The sequence below is a fragment of the Mustela lutreola genome, chromosome 5, assembly GCF_030435805.1.
Source record: "Mustela lutreola isolate mMusLut2 chromosome 5, mMusLut2.pri, whole genome shotgun sequence".
NCBI lineage: Eukaryota > Metazoa > Chordata > Mammalia > Carnivora > Mustelidae > Mustela > Mustela lutreola.
The window spans coordinates 97,787,036-97,805,471 of record NC_081294.1 but is presented as its reverse complement, the minus strand read 5'-3'; the positions used below and the strand labels follow the sequence as shown (position 1 = coordinate 97,805,471).

Genomic DNA, 18,436 nt, shown 5'->3' with positions numbered 1-18,436 from the left:
CAACACATAAAGAGAGAAACATACTTAAAAAGAACTTCAAAGTTTGTCACAACATCTATATGTATTCAAATTCCAAATCATGTAAATAAATTCCTGAAAATAAATTTTTTTTAATGATGCAAAAGGTTGGAAACAATGTGTTAAAATCCAACAATCCACTGCAAATTATTAAAAATTTTACTTGGAAGGAATTGCACAATGTTATTTCTATATTCTACCTGCTAGGTGTTCTATGATACAGTATTTCCTTTACTTTGGTCCAAAATTAAAAAAAAATAATTTTGTGTTTTTTTTTCCCAATAAAAATAGTTTTATTCTAAATGATAAACTAGTCAAATTCATAATTTATTTGTATCCTATAGCCACAATATTCCTTTTGGAAAATCCTTTCAGGAATATAAAAAAGTCCATATAAACTTTTCAAGCATTTCCTCCCACATTCTATTATTTGCAGTAATAATTTAGAGATTCCTAACTTCAAAAGAGTTCAATTTCTACAGTATTTCTTCCAAATCAAGAAGTTCCATAAGTAAATTAAACTAATTCTGAGATATCAGAGATCTAAGAAAGGAACATTATCTCATTCCAACTTTAAGACAGATATGCACGAGCCAGAACATGTTTTTAAAAATGCATTCTAAGGGGTGCCTGGGTGGCTCAGTGGGTTAAAGCCTCTGCCTTCGGCTCAGGTCATGATCCCAGGGTCCTGGGATCGAGCCCCACATCGAGCTCTCTGCTTAGCGGGAAGCCTGTTTCCTCCTCTCTCTCTGCCTACTTGTGATCTCTGTCTGTCAAATAAATAAAAAAAAATCTTTTTTTTTTTTTAAAGATTTTATTTATTTATTTGACAGACAGAGATCACAAGCAGGCAGAGAGGTAGGGAAAGAGAGAGAGGGGGAAGCAGGCTCCCTGCCCAGCAGAGAGCCCGATGTGGGGCTCGATCCCAGGACCCTGGGATCATGACCTGAGCCAAAGTCAGAGGCTTTAACCCACTGAGCCACCCAGGCACCCCTACCCCTAAATAAAATCTTTTTTTTTTTTTAAATTTTTTTTTTTTAAAGATTTTATTTATTTATCAGAGAGAGAGAGGGGGAGAGAGCGAGCACAGGCAGACAGAATGGCAGGCAGAGGCAGAGGGAGAAGCAGGAGCCCGATGTGGGACTTGATCCCAGGACGCTGGGATCGAGCCCCACATCAGGCTCTCTGCTCGGCAGGGAGCCTGCTTCCCCCTCTCTCTCTCCCCCTGCCTCTCTGCCTGCTTGTGATCTCTGTCTGTCAAATAAATAAATAAAATCTAAATAAAATAAAATAAAATAAAAATGCATTCTATCACAATAAAACACACATAAGTTGTCACAATTAGTATTTTTCTATAAATTTTGAGTTTTACTACTAAGGAAAACAACTTTCTAGATAATGTGACCTAGTCTCAAGTTTCTTTTGATGGAGGTAATAAGTATATGTATAAAGGTGGAAAGGTAATAATGAGATATTTGTTTGAAATCAGAAAAGAAATTCTGATGGTAAAATATCTAGTATATATGTATTAATGTAGCATTATATACTGCCAAAAACAGATGGCCTATAGAAATAAATGCATTATGGGGCGCCTGGGTGGCTCAGTTGGTTAAGCTGCTGCCTTCAGCTCAGGTCATGAACCCCGGGTCTGGGATCGAATCCCTCATTGGGCTCCTTGCTCCGCAGGGAGCCTCTGCCTGCCACTCTGCCTGCTTGTGTGCTCTCTCTCTCTGACAAATAAATAAATAAAATCTTAAAAAAAAAATTAAGAAAGAAAGAAATGCATTAGACAATGATTTGGTAGCTTATAATAAACTTAAGTGAAAAAAAAAAATCCCTTTGAATCCTTGGTATAATGTACATTAACATGGTTTGTTAAATATGAAGACTTGGGACATTTCATTTTAATCAGTCTTACTTTATGAACTCTAATCATTGTACTGTGATGCATTCCTGCATTTCCCTGCCCCAATTTTAAATGTTTGTGACACTGTCCTTTTTTGTCTTGTGCTTATTTTTGAGACAAAGAAAATTGATTCCGCCCCTGCCCCACCAATCTATAGGGCTTTTATTTTTTTGTTTGGTAACATTTTTCTCTTCTTTTATAAGAGCAGACATTCTTGGTCTCCCTAATTTTTTTTGAGTTTGATTCTTATTTCCCTTAAACAAGGGTCAGTATCAATGTCTGTTCTGTTTGGAGTATCTTTCAATCTCTTGTAAGCATAAGTTGTATCAAGAACTATACAGGGTGCCTAGATTGCTCAGCTGGTTGTGTCTACCTTTGGCTCAGGTCAAGGGCTGCATGGTGGGCTCTCAGCTTGGCAGGGAACCTGCTTCTCCCTCTCCATCTGTCTACCTCTATCCCTCCTTGTGCTGTGTCAAATAAATAAAATCTTAAAAAAAAACAAAAAAAATTATACAATTTTTGGGGTGCCTGGCTTGTTCAGTCAGAAGAGCATGCAGCTCTTGATCTCGGGGTTTTGAGTTTGAGCCCCATGTAGGGTATAGAGATTACTTAAAAATAAAATCTTTAAGAAAGAAAGGAAGAAGAACTGTATTATTTTCTTCCCCATTATCATTTTCTGACTATGACAATGATTAGCATGGATATTGGGACTGCATTTCATGGGGAAAAAAACCGAAACACTTTTGGCATTAAGCTTAGCACAACCATTATTTTAACAAATACAGAATGCTTCTTATTTTTTCTTCTCTAGGTATACTACTTGAAAGCCAATTAATTATGAAATAAATATGTATTTATACGTTCCTTAACAAAAGTAAATTCTCCTGTTGTTGTGTGTACATGATGTAATTTAATACCAGTCTGAACAGCTTGTAGCTTGGGGACAAGATAAAATTTGTTATTCCTTAAAACTAAAACACATCTTTACAGTATTTAAAGAATGGTAAAAAATCTCAAGAAATTCTACTTTTATTTTATCTATGCCAGAATTAAGATTCCCGTATTTCCTATTAAAAGAAAGATATGCTAAGATACCTGTGTCGCTGTAATTCGAGTACACGGGTTGAATAAGAATAAGCCTTGTATGAGATCTAGCAAGTCGTCTCCTGCTGCAATGAAGATGTGTTGTAACGGGATTCCAGGAAAACTCTTAAATGTCACGAAATCTGGAAGACTACACATGTCCTGTAAAATATTTATAATTCAAACTTAGGGACTGAAAGGCATATAGCTCTCAGATGAAGAACTAAAACTGTCAAATGGAGAATGTAATGATTTCCATCGAACTGCTTTGCACCATTGTCAAAAATCATTTGGTCAGGGCACCTGGGTGGATCAGCAGTTTAAGCCGCTGCCTTCAGCTCAGGTCATGATCTCAGGGTCCTGGGATAGAGTCCCTCATCGGGCTCTCTGCTCAGCAGGGAGCCTGCTTCCCTCTCTCTCTCTGCCTGCCTCTCTGTCTACTTGTGATCTCTGTCTGTCAAATAAATAAATAAAATCTTAAAAAAAATAAAATAAAAAAATAAAAACTTAAAAAAAAAATCATTTGGTCAGATTCAGTGACTGTCCTGCGCACTGGACTTTCCATCCTGGAACCATGGCCCAGTTTATTCGTAATCTTGTGGAGAAGACCTTGTACTGTGAACGCTGCTATGACTTAGCCATTCTGGTACTACGGCAAGGTTAAGCTGGTTACTCTAACCCCTGCTGAGACTCCTATAGCTATTCAGAGCTTGAAAAAATTTGTATACCACAGTTTCAATCAGAAGATAAAGTCTGATTAAAATGTCTCTTTTCTATTATTTATTCTCAGGAGATAGGGCTATAAGAGGAAGGAAAATCTAAAGGATTACAATTTTAAGAATAAACAAGTGAGGGGTGCCTGGGTGGCTCAGTCAGTTAAGCGTCTGCCTTTAGCTCAGGTCATTATCTTGGGGTCCTGGGATCAAGCCCTGCATCAGGCTCCCTGCTCAGCAGGAAGCCTGTTTCTCCTCCCACTACCCTCTGCTTGTTTTCCCTCTCGCTGTGTCTCTCTCGGTTAAATAAATAAATAAAATCTTATTTAAAAAAAAAAAGAGCAAGTTGGTTGCAAAAAAAATTATATGGTATGATCCCATTTTTATTAAAGAAAAGACAGAAAATGCAACTCTATGTTTATATGCTTGTGTATTTATCCTCACAGCAAGATTTTCTACCAAACTGAAAGTGATAAACCCTGGGATGGGAATTATTGGGATTGGAGAAAGGGCAACATGTACAAAGGAGGCTGGACAGTATACCACAATTTTAACTTTCTATTTGACATAAATTTTTCAAAGTATGTATTACTAGTAACTTAAGAAAATGAATACATTTCTTTAAGTAATACCTACATGACAGCATCAGAGTCGTAACAAAATTTCAAAGAACATGTATGAAAGCTTACTGGCCACTGTTCTTCAGTTGGTGTGCCCAAAGTTTCAAATATTCTTGTTAGTTGATCAAGGTCTGAATCTCCTGGCAAAAAAGGAACCTGGAAGAGAGTGAGATGTAGGTATTTCAAGGTCGTTTATAATAGATATACAAATAATACTACAAATTCCATAAAAAAACTAAGCTGTAACAAAAATAAAAATGAAGTCTGAGGTATACTAGATGTGGCAGTAGATCCTACTGCTGCTAATCAAATGAAGAGCACCGTGTTTCCCATTGTATTCACTCCACAAATCTTTAATAAACATTATATAATAAGTATGTGGTAATTAATTAAACTCTAGGCATTTAAAGTAGGGAACAAGACAAAGACACTTGAGTGCCTCGGTCAGTTGAGTGTCCAACTTTTGATCTCAGCTCAAGTCTTGATCTCAGGGTTGAGACTTCAAGCCCCACACCCGGTTCCATGCTGGGTGTGGAACATACTTTAAAAAAAAAAGAAAAAGGAAGTGAACAAGACACTTCTTGCTCTCCCCTGGGGTGGCTGTGGGGGAATGTTGGTAGTACAACTAAAGGGGCATCGCCCAGATGATGTTTTCAGGGAGAGCACAGGATCCTAGCATACACAAAACAGCACCTACCCTACTCTACAAAAGCCAAGGAAGGTTTCCTAGAGGAAGAACCAACCAGTGAAAGTTGAAAAATGAAAGAGTTAGCCGGTGGAAAAGTGTTAAGATGGAGAAAAATTTTTCTAGCTAAAGTATAGGAACAGGGGCGCCTGGATGGCTCAGTGGGTTAAGCCTCTGCCTTTGGCTCCGGTCATGATACGGTCCTGGGATCGAGCCCCGCACTGGGCTCTCTGCCTGGTGGGGAGCCTGCTACCCCTCTCTCTGTTTCTGCCTTAAAAAAAAAAGTACGGGAGCAAAGGCTGGCAGGCAGAAGGACATCTATATTACAATCTTATTTAAATAATATCTTGGCATACTATTTCTCTGAAGAAGTATAATGGCAAACTTTAAAGGACAAATGATAAGTTAAAAGTCAGAAACTAGTAAATAATTAAAATCCTTGCTATATACATTATTTTCCAATTCATCCTCAAACATCTTCATAAATATATAGGAGAGTAAAAAAGAGTTTGCTCTGTGAAGAGAGACTTTTCATACTATTACAGGCCTTAAAAAAATTTACCAGCTCAATGAGAAAATGAAATTAAGTACCAGCTTTCCCACATTTCTATTACTGTCAACTACTACCACCACCAGCACCAACCCCTGCCAAAAAAGCATTTAATTCTGCCAATTATCAATTCCAAGCTCATCCATTTTGATTTTTCTAAGAAAATAGATTTGGGTCTTTCAATGTTTTACTTTTGCCAGCTGAAGCGGTCAGCAGATGCTGCTGGATAAACACTATAGGAAGACTTTTGCTTCCTGGCTCTAGCCTGTATGCCCAGCTGACTCCTGCGGCACTCTCAGCTTCACTACCAACAGGTTCCCACAAATGTCGGCAGTTTCTTCAGTGCCCAATGCACAGAGCAGCTTCCCTCTACAAAGAGTTGTGTAGCAGAGTGCCTCCAGAAAACCACCTTCTACAGAAGAGCTTTCCTCTGCATGCAAGACAGACTTTCAACAAGTTCTGCCAACACAGCTCTACAGCAACTTCTCTATCATCAGTGAGCCACACTCTGCGCATTACAACGTCTAGAATTCAGTCCCTGGGTCCTCTTCCTTGGGTGCTCTGTATTAGTCCTAGGGTGGCTGCTCCTTTTGTCTACTCTTATATGCTTTAAAATAGTCTCTTTACCTTTTCTTCTTTGTTTTATTTATTTTAGAGACAGAACTCAAACTCATGAAGGGGGGAGGGAGAGGAGAGAGAGTCTTAAGCAGATGCGGCACTGAGCAGAGCCCACTGTGGGGCTCAGTCTCACAACCCTGAGAAGAAATCAAGAATCAGACACTTAACCATATGCACCATGCAAGAACCCCTCTCATTACTTTTTATTAGTCAATCCTTCATTATTCCAATCGATAACCATAGTTAATTCTTAATATTAAACTTCCCTTTTTAATGTGTGGTTTCTATTTTCTGACTGGATCCAGATTTAATATAATCCCTATGTATAACACTAGACTATTATGTATATGAAATGTGTATCCAAAAAAAGAAACCTGAAGTTTTATTAACACTGCATGAATATTTTTAGGCATGCTAATGTTTTTACTTTGAAGACTACTAAAATAAACTATGAGATCTGAAGAGGGGGGCCTGGGTGGCTCAATTGGTTCAGCATCTCCCTTTAGCTCTGGTCATGATCCCAGGGCCACAGGATCAGGTCCAATGTTGAGCTCCCTGCGCAGCTGGGAATCTGTTTCTCCCTTTCCCTTTGCTCCCCGCCACCACTTGTGCTCTCTCAAATAAATAAATAAAAATCTTTAAAAAAAGGAAAAAATCTGAAAAAAAGGACCCTCATCGAGGGAGGAGCAAGGTGGTGGAGCAGTAGGAGACCTAAATTTTACCTAGTCCCAGGTATTCGGCTAGATAGTTATCAAACCATTCCGAACACCTACAAACTCAACAGGAGACGGAAGAGAACAGAACAGCAGCAAATCTATGAACAGAACAGTGACCACTTTCTGGAAGGGTAGACATGCAAAAAAGAGAATCCAAGGTGATATACAGGAAGACAGACCATGGAGGGAGCCTCAGCAAATGACAAAGCAGAAGAGCACAAAATCAGAAGTTTTAGAAGTCTGTTCCACTAAGGGACATCACTCCAGTGGCTAAGCGGGGGGATGGAATCCTTGCTGGAACAGTGTGGTCTCAGGACCCTTAGGGTCACAGAAAGACCGGGGGTGCCAGAGTGAGGCAGAGTTCCCAAGTATCGGAGCAGGGAAGCCAGCTGCAGACATGGAGCCAAGGAGTGGGCTCTCAGCTTGCTGTTACCATAAACTGGATCCGAGGTACAGTCAGGCAACTGCTCTTTGAATAGGGACTCAACAAGTGGCAGATCCTGGGAGACTTCCCTTCCTCCCCAGGGAGAAGCAGCATTGGAATGCGCTGCAGGAATCGTCTGGGTTTGGAAACTCCAAACGGGGCTGTGTGTCAGAGATAAAAACGCTCGATCACAGGCTGGGCAAGCAGAAAGTGCCTACGGAGACCAGGGAGACAGGTGTGATTGACTGCTTTTCTCTGAGGGATCACTGACGGGGGAGCCCCGAGCTCTCGGCTCCTCCAGGGCTAGATATTGGGAGGCTGCCATTTTCATTCCTGTCCTCCACAGCTGTACAGCTGTACAGAAAGCTTTCGAGGAATGAAAGCTACCGAAAAGCAAACCTGAGCAGATTATTTAGCCTAGCCGCTGGCAAGGATGGAGCAATTCTGCCTAGGGCAAAGACATTTGAGAATCACTGCAACAACCCCACCCCTAGAAGATCAGCAAGAACATCTGGGCAAGACCAAGTATGCCGATCAATGTGAACTGAAAAACTCCAGCATTAGGGAGTACAGCACATAGAATTTATGGCTTTTTCCCCAAGATTCTTTTGTCTTTCAAAGTTGATTTTTAAAATTTTCCTTGTTTATTTTCTATTTTTATTTAATTTTTCCTCTTTCCCATTTTAACCATCCTACCATATCAATTACTTTTAAAAAATTTTTAATTTTCATTTTTTTTAAAAGATTTTATTTATTTATCAGATTGAGAGAGGGGGAGAGAGCAAGCACAGGCAGACAGAATGGCAGGCAGAGGCAGAGGGAGAAGCAGGCTCCCCGCCGAGCAAGGAGCCCGATGTGGGACTCGATCCCAGGACGCTGGGATCATGACCTGAGCCGAAGGCAGCTGCTTAACCAACTGAGCCACCCAGGCGTCCCTTTAATTTTCATTTTTATAGTCATATTCTATCTCTTCATTATATTTAACCTTATTTTTTGTGTATATATCCGTTTTTCTTTATTTAAAATTTTGAGATACAGTTTCTTCTTTTTTTTTAAATTGCAACTCGGTTTATTTAAGCCGAGATACAGTTTCTTCTAACAGACCAAAATATATCCTAAATCTAGTATATGGCTTTGTTCTAGTCTCCCGCTTGGTCACATTATTTTTTTTTTAACTTTTTTTTCTTTATTTTTTCAATAAACTTATCAATTCTTTTTTTTAAATTTTCATCTTTACAGTCATATTCCATCCTTTCATCATATTTACCTTTATTTTGTGTGTGTATGTATGTATATGTATATGTGTGTGTATATACACACACACTTGATTTTCTTTCCTTTAAATATATACATGATTTTCTTTCCTTAAAATTTTGGGAGGCGGTTTCCTTTAATAGACCAAGATACAGCCAAAATCTAGTGTGTGGCTCTGCTCTGTTCACCAGCCTGATCACATTCTTCTTTTTCTTTCCCCTTTCTTCCTCCCCGATTTCATTTCTCTTCTGATTTTTTAGTGTTTGTTTTTCGAGGGTAGTTGTTACCTTTTAACATTTTGTTCTCTCATTCATCTATTCTCTGGACAAAATGACACAACGGAAAAACTTAAAGAAAAAACAAAACAAAACAAGAGGCAGTACTGACCGCAAGGGACTTAATCAATAGGGACATTACAAAGATGTCAAACTAGAGTTCAGAATGACGATTATAAAGATACTAGCTGGAGAATTCCTTTCTAGAAAAATAAAAGAACTAAAATCTAACCAAAACGAAATCAAAATTTTAATGAGGTGCAATAAAAAAATGTAGGCTCTAACTCCTAGGATAATTGAGGCAGAAGAAAGAATTAGTGATACAGAAGACCAAATGATGAAGAATAAAGAAGCTGAGAAAGGAGCGCCTAGGTGGCTCAGTGGGTTAAAGCCTCTGCCTTCGGCTCAGGTCATGGTCTCAGAGTCCTGGGATCGAGCCCCACATCGGGCTCTCTACTCAGTGGGGAGCTTGCTTCCTCCTCTCTCTCTCTGCCTGCCTCTCTGCCTACTTGTAATCTCTGCCTTTCAAATGAATAAATAAAATCTTAAAAAAAAAAAAAAAGAAGCTGAGAAAAAGAGAGGTGAACAACTACTCAATCATGAGGGAAGAATTCAAGAGATAAGTGATACATACCATAAGATGAAACAATATTAGAATAATTGGGATCCCAGGAGAAGCAGAAAGAGAGGGGGAAAAGATATACTGGAGCGAATTACAGCAGAGAACATCCCTAATATGAGGAAGGAAACATGCATCGGAATCCAGCAGGCACAGAGAACCCTCCTCAAAATCAGTAAAATAGGTCAACACCCCCTCGTCTAACAGTAAAACTTCCAAGTGTCAGACACAAAGAGAAAATCCTGAAAGCAGCTCAGACGAGAGGACCTACAATGGTTGAAACATTAGATAGGCAGACCTATCCACAGAGACCTGGCAGACCAGAAAGGACTTGCATGATATATTCAGAGCATGAAATGAGAAAAATATGCAGCCAAGAGTACTATATCCAGCTGGGCTGTCATTGAGAATAGGAGGAGAGATAAAAAGCTTCCAGGACAAATAAAAACTAAAATAATTTGCCCTACAGGAAATATTGAAAGAGGTCCTCTAAGTAAAGAGAGAGCCTAAAAGTTACATAGACTAGAAAGAAACAGAGACAATATACAGTAACAGTCACCTTACAGGCAATACAATGGCACTAAATTCATACCTTTCAATAGTTACCCTGAATGTAAAGGGGTTAAATGCCCCAATCAAAAGACACAGGGTATCAGAATGGATAAAAAAAAAAAAACCAAAAAAAAAAAACAAGACCCATCGATATGGTCTATGCAAGAAACTCATTTTAGACTCAAAGACACCTCCAGATTTAAAATCATTTAATGGACATCAAAAGAAAGCAGGGGTGACAATCTTTGTATCAGATAAATTAGATTTTAAGCCAAAGACTATCATAAGGGATGAGGAAGGACACTATATCATATGTAAAAGGTCTGTTCAACAAGAAGATCTAATAATTGTAAATATCTACGCCCCTAACATAGGAGCAGCCAATTATATAAACCTATTAATAACAAAATCAAAGAAACACATTGACAATAACACAGTAACAGTAGGGGACTTTAACACGTCCCTCACTGAAATGGACAGATCATCCAAGCAAAAGATCAAGAAGGAAATAAAGGCTTTAAATGACACAATGGACCAGATGGACAACACAAATATACTCAGAACATTCCACCCCAAAGCAAAAGAATGCACTTTTTTTCCTCTACTGCACATGGAACTCCAGAATAGATCACATCCTGGGTCACAAATCAGGTCTCAACCAAAAGATTGGGATCATTCCCTGCATATTTTCAGAAAACAATGCTTGAAACTAGAACTTAATCACAAGAGGAAAGTTGGAAAGAACACAAATAAATGGAGCCTAAAGAGCATCCTACTAAAGAATGAATAGGTCAACCCATTCATTAAAAAAAAAAAATTTAAGGGCACCTGAGTGGCTCAGTGGGTTAAAGCCTCTGCCTTCAGCTCAAGTCATGATCTCAGGGTCCTGGGATTGAGTCCCGCATCGAGCTTTTTGCTCAGTGGGGAGGCCTGTTTCCCCCTCCCTCTCTCTCTGCCTGCCTCTCTGCCTACTTGTGATCTCTCTGTCAAATAAATAAATAAAATCTTTTACACAATATTTAAAAATTCATGGAAACAAACGAAAATGAAAACACAACTGTTCAAAATCTTCAGGATAAAGCAAAGGCAGTCATAAGAGTAAGTTATATAGCAACATAAGCCTTCCTCAAGAAACAAGAAAGGTCTCAAATAAACAACTTACCCTACACCTAAAGGAGCTGGAGAAAGAACAGCAAAGAAAGCCTAAACCCAGCAAGAAAAAAGAAATAATAAAGATCAGAGCAGAAATCGGAGCAGAAATGGAAAACCAAATTAATAAAATCATGAATGGAAGAAGAGATCATGGGGCGCCTAGGTGGCTCAGTGGATTAAGGCCTCTATCTTTGGCTCTGGTCATGATCCCGGAGTCCTGGGATCAAGCCCCGCATCAGGCTCTCTGCTTGGCGGCGGGCCTGCTTGCCTTTCTCTCCCTGCCTGCCTCTCTGCCTACTTGTGATCTCTGCCAAATAAATAAAATCTTAAAAAAGAAAGAAAGAGGGGCGCCTGGGTGGCTCAGTGGGTTAAGCCTCTGCCTTCGGCTCGAGTCATGATCCCAGGGTCCTGGGATCGAGCCCCACATTGGGCTCTCTGCTCGGCGGGGAGCCTGCTTCCTCCTCTCTCTCTGCCTGCCTCTCTGCTTACTTGTGATCTCTGTCAAATAAATAAATAAAATCTTTAAAAAAAAAAAAAGAAAGAAAGAAAGATCACAACCAACACAAAAGAAATATAATCAATTATAAGAACATATTATGAGCAACTATATACCAGATTTGACAATCTGGAAGAAATGGATGCATTCCTAGAAACATACAAACTACCAAGACTGAAAAAGTGGGAAATCTGGGGTGCCTGGGTGGCTCAGTGGGTTAAGCCGCTGCCTTCGGCTCAGGTCATGATCTCAGGGTCCTGGGATCGAGTCCCGCATCAGGTTCTCTGCTCAGCGGGGAGCCTGCTTCCCTCTCTCTCTCTCTGCCTGCCTCTCCGACTACTTGTGATTTCTGTCAAATAAATAAATAAAATCTTTAAAAAAAAAAAAAAAGTGGGAAATCTGAACACAGACTAGGTACTGATTTATCCTTCCTTTTCTTCAGATGATAACAGTATTGTGGTTATGATAAAAAAAATTCTTCTAGAGAAAAAAATCTTTTAGAGAAATAGTATATGGAGAAAATGGCGTAATATCTGGGATTTGTGGCTTAAAAATGTGATGTGAGGGAATTATAAATAAAGCTGATCATGTGTCAAAAACTGTTGAAGTTGGTTTGTGGGTACACTGAGGCTCATTTTTCTCTCCAGAGTCCCCTGCTGAAACTCTCATCCCTTCTGCTTCAATATGGACTACTTTCTCTCTGGGCCTGATGCACACCTGCTTCTTCAGAACTTCCTTTCACTATTAAATGAGGAATTCTATTCACCCCTTTTCTGTGTTCAATCTCATGTTCTCTGGATCCCACATCTTTCTCTTGATTTACTCTCATGTAATAGTAGAGCACAGCTTCAAATAAATTCCTAAGAAAGGAAGCAGATGTACAATTTTTAGTGTAATAAATTGTATTTATTCTCAAAAGCTAACTGAAAAATACAAATGGGCACAAAATTCTAGGTTGGAAATTATTTTCCTTCACAATGTATTCTATTGCCCTTAGGATTTCAGTGCTACTGGTGAGAAGTCTGAAACCATTCTTTCCCCCTAATCCTTCATTATGGTTTCCTTTTTTTTTTTTTTTTTTTTAAGATTTTTTATTTATTCATTTGACAGAGATAGATCACAAGCAGGCAGAGAGGCAGGCAGAGAGAGAGAGAGGGAAGCAGGCTCCCTGCTGAGCAGAGAGCCCTATGTGGGACTTGATCCCAGGTCCCTGAGATCATGACCTGAGCCGAAGGCAGCGGCTTAACCCACTGAGCCACCCAGGTGCCCCTTCATTATGGTTTCTAGGTAAGCTCTGTTTTTCCTCTCTTGAAAATAAAGTATTTTCCTTATAGTCTGGTCCTCTGAAATTTTACAATATGCCTTGGCATGGGTCTTTTTTCATTCACTATGCAGAGTCTTTGTTGCACTTTAAGTCAGTTCATACCCACCAATGCTAGGCTATTTTCTGGTGAATTTCCTATCCTACATTTTCATTCTAGTAAGATTTTATTTATTTATTGGGCAGAGATCACAAGTAGGCAGAGAGGCAGGCAGAGAAGAATGAGGGGGAAGCAGGCTCCTTGCTGAGCGAAGAGCCCAATGTGGGGCTCAATCCAAGGACCCTGGGATCGTGACCTGAGCTAAAGGCAGAGGCTTTACCCACTGAGCCACCCAGATGCCCCTACCCTACATTTTCTTTGTTCTTTTTTATTATATTCTAGGATCAATCCTGGATCAATCAATCAATCAAACCTGGATCAAATTAGCTTAATTTTTTAGTCCTACTTGAAGAAAGAATTCTCGAGTTTACTTTCCCAATCTTTCCACTGTCTCTGTTTGCTTTTAGTTACCCTAATAAAAATTTTCAAGATTCCCTTATTCTTCAACTGATCCTTTAGTAATAGAGCATCATGTTCTTGTTTTACAGATGGAGTATGTTCTCTTAGTCCTCTGAAGGTGTGGTAGAGATGGAGGATTAAATTTCTTCTGCTACCTATTTTGCCCAAATTTCTTTCTTTATTTTTTTTTAAAGATTTTATTTATTTATTTGAGAGTGAGTGAGTGAGGGAGAAAGAGCATGAGCAGGGAGGGGGCAGAGGAAGAGGGAGAAGGAAACTCCCCACTGAGCAAGGAGCCTGAGTGGGACTCAGTCCCACCTGAATCAAAGGCAGACAATTAATTGACTGACTGACCCAGTCATCCCCCTACAAATTTCTTTTGTTGTCAGTCTTTCACACTGAATCCTTTCATCAAGTATCATTTTTAAATATTTATTTATTTGAGAGGGGGAGCAGCAGGCAGAGGGAGAAGCAGGCTCTCCACTGAGCAAGGAGCCTGATGCAGGATTAGATTCCACGACCATGGGATTGTGACCTGAATGAAGGCAGGCTTAACCACTTAGCCACCCCATCATCCAATATCTAATGATTCTTGCCAATTACCTGGTAATTCTTATACTGGAAGCCTTCATTAAATATCTGGAATTCCTTGATAACTATGTGGTAATCATGACTAACCATTCATATTCAAGGGTAAGGTACTAAAAATACTGATTAGAACTCACAGGCGTTCTCTAGAAAGATTGGGTGGGGAGTTTAATGCCAATTTTCTGTGGGTCTATTCTCTGGGACCATTCAGATCTTCTAGTAAAGGATTCTCTAATCTTTTGCCTGGGTTAAAGAGTTACTAGCTTGGGCGCCTGGGTGGCTCAGTGGGCTAAAGCCTCTGCCTTCAGCTCAGGTCATGATCCCAGTGTCCTGGGATCAAGCCCCACATGGGGCTCTCTGCTTAGCAGGGAGCCTGCTTTCCTTCCTCTCTCTCTGCCTACTTGTGATCTCTGTCAAATAAATAAATAATATCTTAAAAAGAAAAGCTACTAGCTTATTGCAAAGGCTACCAAGGTTCTGGGAGCTGCAGGGAACTAAATTGAAGGTTTTATTATTCAGTATACAGACGTTCATGTAATTTGTATGTTTTCACCAAAGCAACTTACCCACATGCTCCACGGTGTCTAAGGATGGCTATGTCTGGAGATTTGTGTTTCAATTTCTTGAGAGAATAAGCCTATCTCCAGTGGAGTTTTAAAGTGGAGGTATAGTTAGGCAAACAGAAATGACCTAGCTTACATGCAGAGGGACCGCGGTATTAATTGTCCATACACAATTTTTTTCCACCAACTCCAGTTTTTACGCCTATAAACTCATTATTGTCATCAATGATCACAGGTGCTTCTCAATAACTAAGCAACTTTAGGATTCTGTGTGTCAAGCCAAAACTGCCTCTAGTTGGCATCCTTTTCTGTAAAATTTAAGCAGTCTTCATTTTTCATTTTACAAACTCTGGCATGGTATTAATGGGCATCTCCTAGTTTCAAGGATGGCATTTATATATCTTTTTCAAGATAATTTATAATGGTGGGGGGAGTTTTGCCCTGCCATTTCAAAAATCTTTAAGATATAATTATCACTTGGGTACCCGGGTGGCTGAGTTGGTTAAGCATCTGTGTCTAGCCCAGGTCACAATCCCAGAGTCCTGGGGTCAAGTCCCTCATCAGGTTCTCTACTTAGCAAGGAGTCTGCTTCTCCCTTTCCCTCCTGCCCCTCACCCCTGCTCATACTGTCTCTCTCAAATAAATAAATAAAATCTGAAAAAAAAAAAAAATAGAAAGAACTAAGCAGAGAAGAGTGTGAACAGCTGTGTCAGTGGGGATAAGAGGGAGAGAATCCCAAGCAGGCTATACACGACCCTGATATAATGACCTGAGCCAAAATCAAGAGTCGGACACATAACCAACTGAGACACCTTTAAGGCGCACTTCTAACCTGTTCATTCTTTTTTTTTTTTGACAAACAGAGATCACAAGTAGGCAGAGAGGCAGGCAGGCAGAGAGAGAGGAGGAAGCAGGCTCCCTGCTGAGCAGAGAGCCCAATGCGGGATTCGATCCCAGGACCCTGAGATCATGACCTGAGCCGAAGTTAGAGGCTTAACCCACTGAGCCACCCAGGCGCCCTAACCTGTTCATTCTTTCTTTTTTTTTTTTTTTTTTTAAAGATTTTATTTATTTGACAGAGAGAAATCACAAGTAGATGGAGAGGCAGGCAGAGAGAGAGAGAGGAGGAAGCAGGCTCCCTGGAGCCCGATGCGGGACTCGATCCCAGGACCCTGAGATCATGACCTGAGCCGAAGGCAGCGGCTTTACCCACTGAGCCACCCAGGCGCCCCCTAACCTGTTCATTCTTAACTTCTGTCTCTCTCCACTTACTTTCTCAATGGAATGATAAATCATAACATTAAGGGCTATGTTTTTTTTTTTTTTAATATTTTATTTATTTATTTGTCAGAGAGAGAGGGAGAGAGAGCGAGCACAGGCGCACAGAATGGCAGACAGAGGCAGAGGGAGAAGCAGGCTCCCTGCCAAGCAAGGAGCCCGATGTGGGACTCGATCCCAGGACGCTGGGATCATGACCTGAGCCGAAGGCAGCGGTTTAACCCACTGAGCCACCTAGGCGTCCCTTAAGGGCTATGGTTTTATCTTGGTAATGAATGAACTGTGTTTTGAGGAGCTGACAGAACTGACAGTTGACAAAACTCTTGTGTTTTTGCAAGTAGCAAAGCTGTCATGCCAGCTTATCCACAGAACCCATCATTAGCACAGGGATTACTATTCATCTTCAAATCTAAACATGTTACTGTTTCTTCTGTAAGCACGCACAGGAGTGAGCTTCTCCAAACGATGCACTGAACTCACACCAAACTAAACAAGATGTTTGAGAAGGTAATTTTTCTTTGTGGCATATAGAAACTATTTTCTGTGTTCAAGGAACTGAAAAGCTGTATTTTTGTGTCTTGGGTTCACAATTCTTTAAATATGTATCATTTGAGAAGAGTAAGGGTTGGAAAATGGAAAGTAGGGAGGAAAAAACTCCCAGCTTCAGAAGGATTCCCCACTATTCCTTTGCCTTCATCATTCAGAAAGGCTAAACTAAACTTTATAGCTCAACAAAAGTTTCTAAGGCACCATCTTTCTCTCCAGCAAGGGTAGCGAGACAATGACTTATTTCAAGACGGTTTCAGTCCAGGGAAATGCTATAGGACCACCATAACTGCTTAGTTTGAACAGAACTAAAATAATCTTACATACACTGCTGAGAGCGCAGCTGTAGTGGCTGGTTTTACACATTTCCTAAAGTGTAACTTTTAACAGCTCCAAACAAGAAAAGTCCCAGGACTACAAAAGTGCATCCAACACTTTTAGTTACAGCAGAGATGTTACAGTATTACAGCCTGATGAGTTTTATTATAGCTTTATTTCAGATTACAGAAATGATCTATAAAATCTTTATTGTCCTCAATAGGAGGTCTTCTCATCTCCCATTAACAAAAAGGTTGCAGTGGAGAAAATGCATTTATTTTTTAAATTGGTCTATTTGTTGGCTTTTTTTAGAAGAATGGTGCTCCTCTCTGAGAATTATCTATGGGAACACAATTCTTATGCAAGTTATACAAACAAACAGCTATTACAATATCACAGTGTATATATCAATCCTAGACTTACCCTCAGAAGAAGCTCTGCTAAGATACAGCCAACAGCCCACATGTCCACACCTACACCATACATTCTAGCTCCAAATAGTAACTCAGGGGCCCGATACCACCTGAAAAACAAAAAGAAATGTAATTTTAAAGATGAGATCGGGAGGGAGACAAACCATAAGAGACTCTTAATCTCACAAAACAAACTGAGGGTTGCTGAGAGGAGGGCGGGGAGGGAGAGAGTGGTTGGGTTATGGACATTAGGGAGGGTATGTGCTATGGTGAGTGCTGTGAAGTGTGTAAACCTGACGATCCACAGACCTGTACCTGTGGGGCTAATAATACATTATATGTTAATAAAAAATAAAAAAATTTTTAAAAATGTAATTTAAAAATGCAATCACTAAAGTACTTCTGGGAGAAAACTCCTCAGCAAAACACTATCCCACTGATGAAATTCACTTTTATATATTCCATTAACTCAGGAAAAACTGACTATAAAACCTAGCAGTTCCAGGACACCTGGGTGGCTCAGTTGGTTAAGCGTCTGCCTTCAGCTCAGGTAATGATCCCCAGGTCCTGGGATTGAGTCCCACATTGGGCTCCCGGCTCAGTGGGGAGCCTGGTTTTCCCTCTGCCTTGTCTTTCATGAAGAAATAAAGAAAAAGTCTTTAAAAAAACAAAACAAAACAAAACAAAAAACAAGCAGTTCCATACTGGAAATGACACATATCCTTGGTCCACATACTTTTCCTTTTTTTTTTTTTTAAGATTTTATTTCTTTATTTGACAGAGAGAGAGATCACAAGTAGACAGAGAGGCAGGCAGAGAGGGAAGCAGGCTCCCTTTTGAGCAGAGAGCCCGATGCAGGGCTCTATCCCAGTATCCTGGGATCATGACCCGAGCTGAAGGCAGAGGGTTTAACCCACTTAGCCACCCAGGTGCCTCTACTTTTCCATTCTTTTTTTTTTTAGAGATCTGGTTCTTTTTTAAAGATTTCATTTATTTATTTGACAGATAAAGATGACAAGTAGGCAGAGAGGCAGGCAGGCAGAGAGAGAGGAGGAAGCAGGCTCCCTGCTGAGCAGAGAGCCCAATGTGGGGCTCGATCCCAGGACCCTGGGATCATGACCTGAGCTGAGGCAAAGGCTTTAACCCACTGAGCAACCCAGGCGCCCCCAACTTTTCCATTCTTAAATGATTAATGCCTTCTCTCTTCCTGAAACTAACTCTCAAAACCA

The 18,436-nt window shown here is 40.1% G+C and overlaps 1 protein-coding gene across 2 annotated transcripts in view; it reads right to left on the bottom strand.

Moving 5' to 3' along the window:
• Window positions 1-18,436, bottom strand: part of CDK7 (cyclin dependent kinase 7) — a 36,402-nt gene that overhangs the window by 3,354 nt on the left and 14,612 nt on the right. For both annotated transcript variants that reach the window (XM_059175164.1, XM_059175165.1), the window contains 3 exons: window positions 17,218-17,317; window positions 4,410-4,496; window positions 3,020-3,169 (listed from right to left, as the gene is read on the bottom strand). In XM_059175164.1, the coding sequence (XP_059031147.1) occupies window positions 3,020-3,169; window positions 4,410-4,496; window positions 17,218-17,317 (337 nt within the window). The remainder of the gene's footprint in view (window positions 1-3,019; window positions 3,170-4,409; window positions 4,497-17,217; window positions 17,318-18,436) is intronic.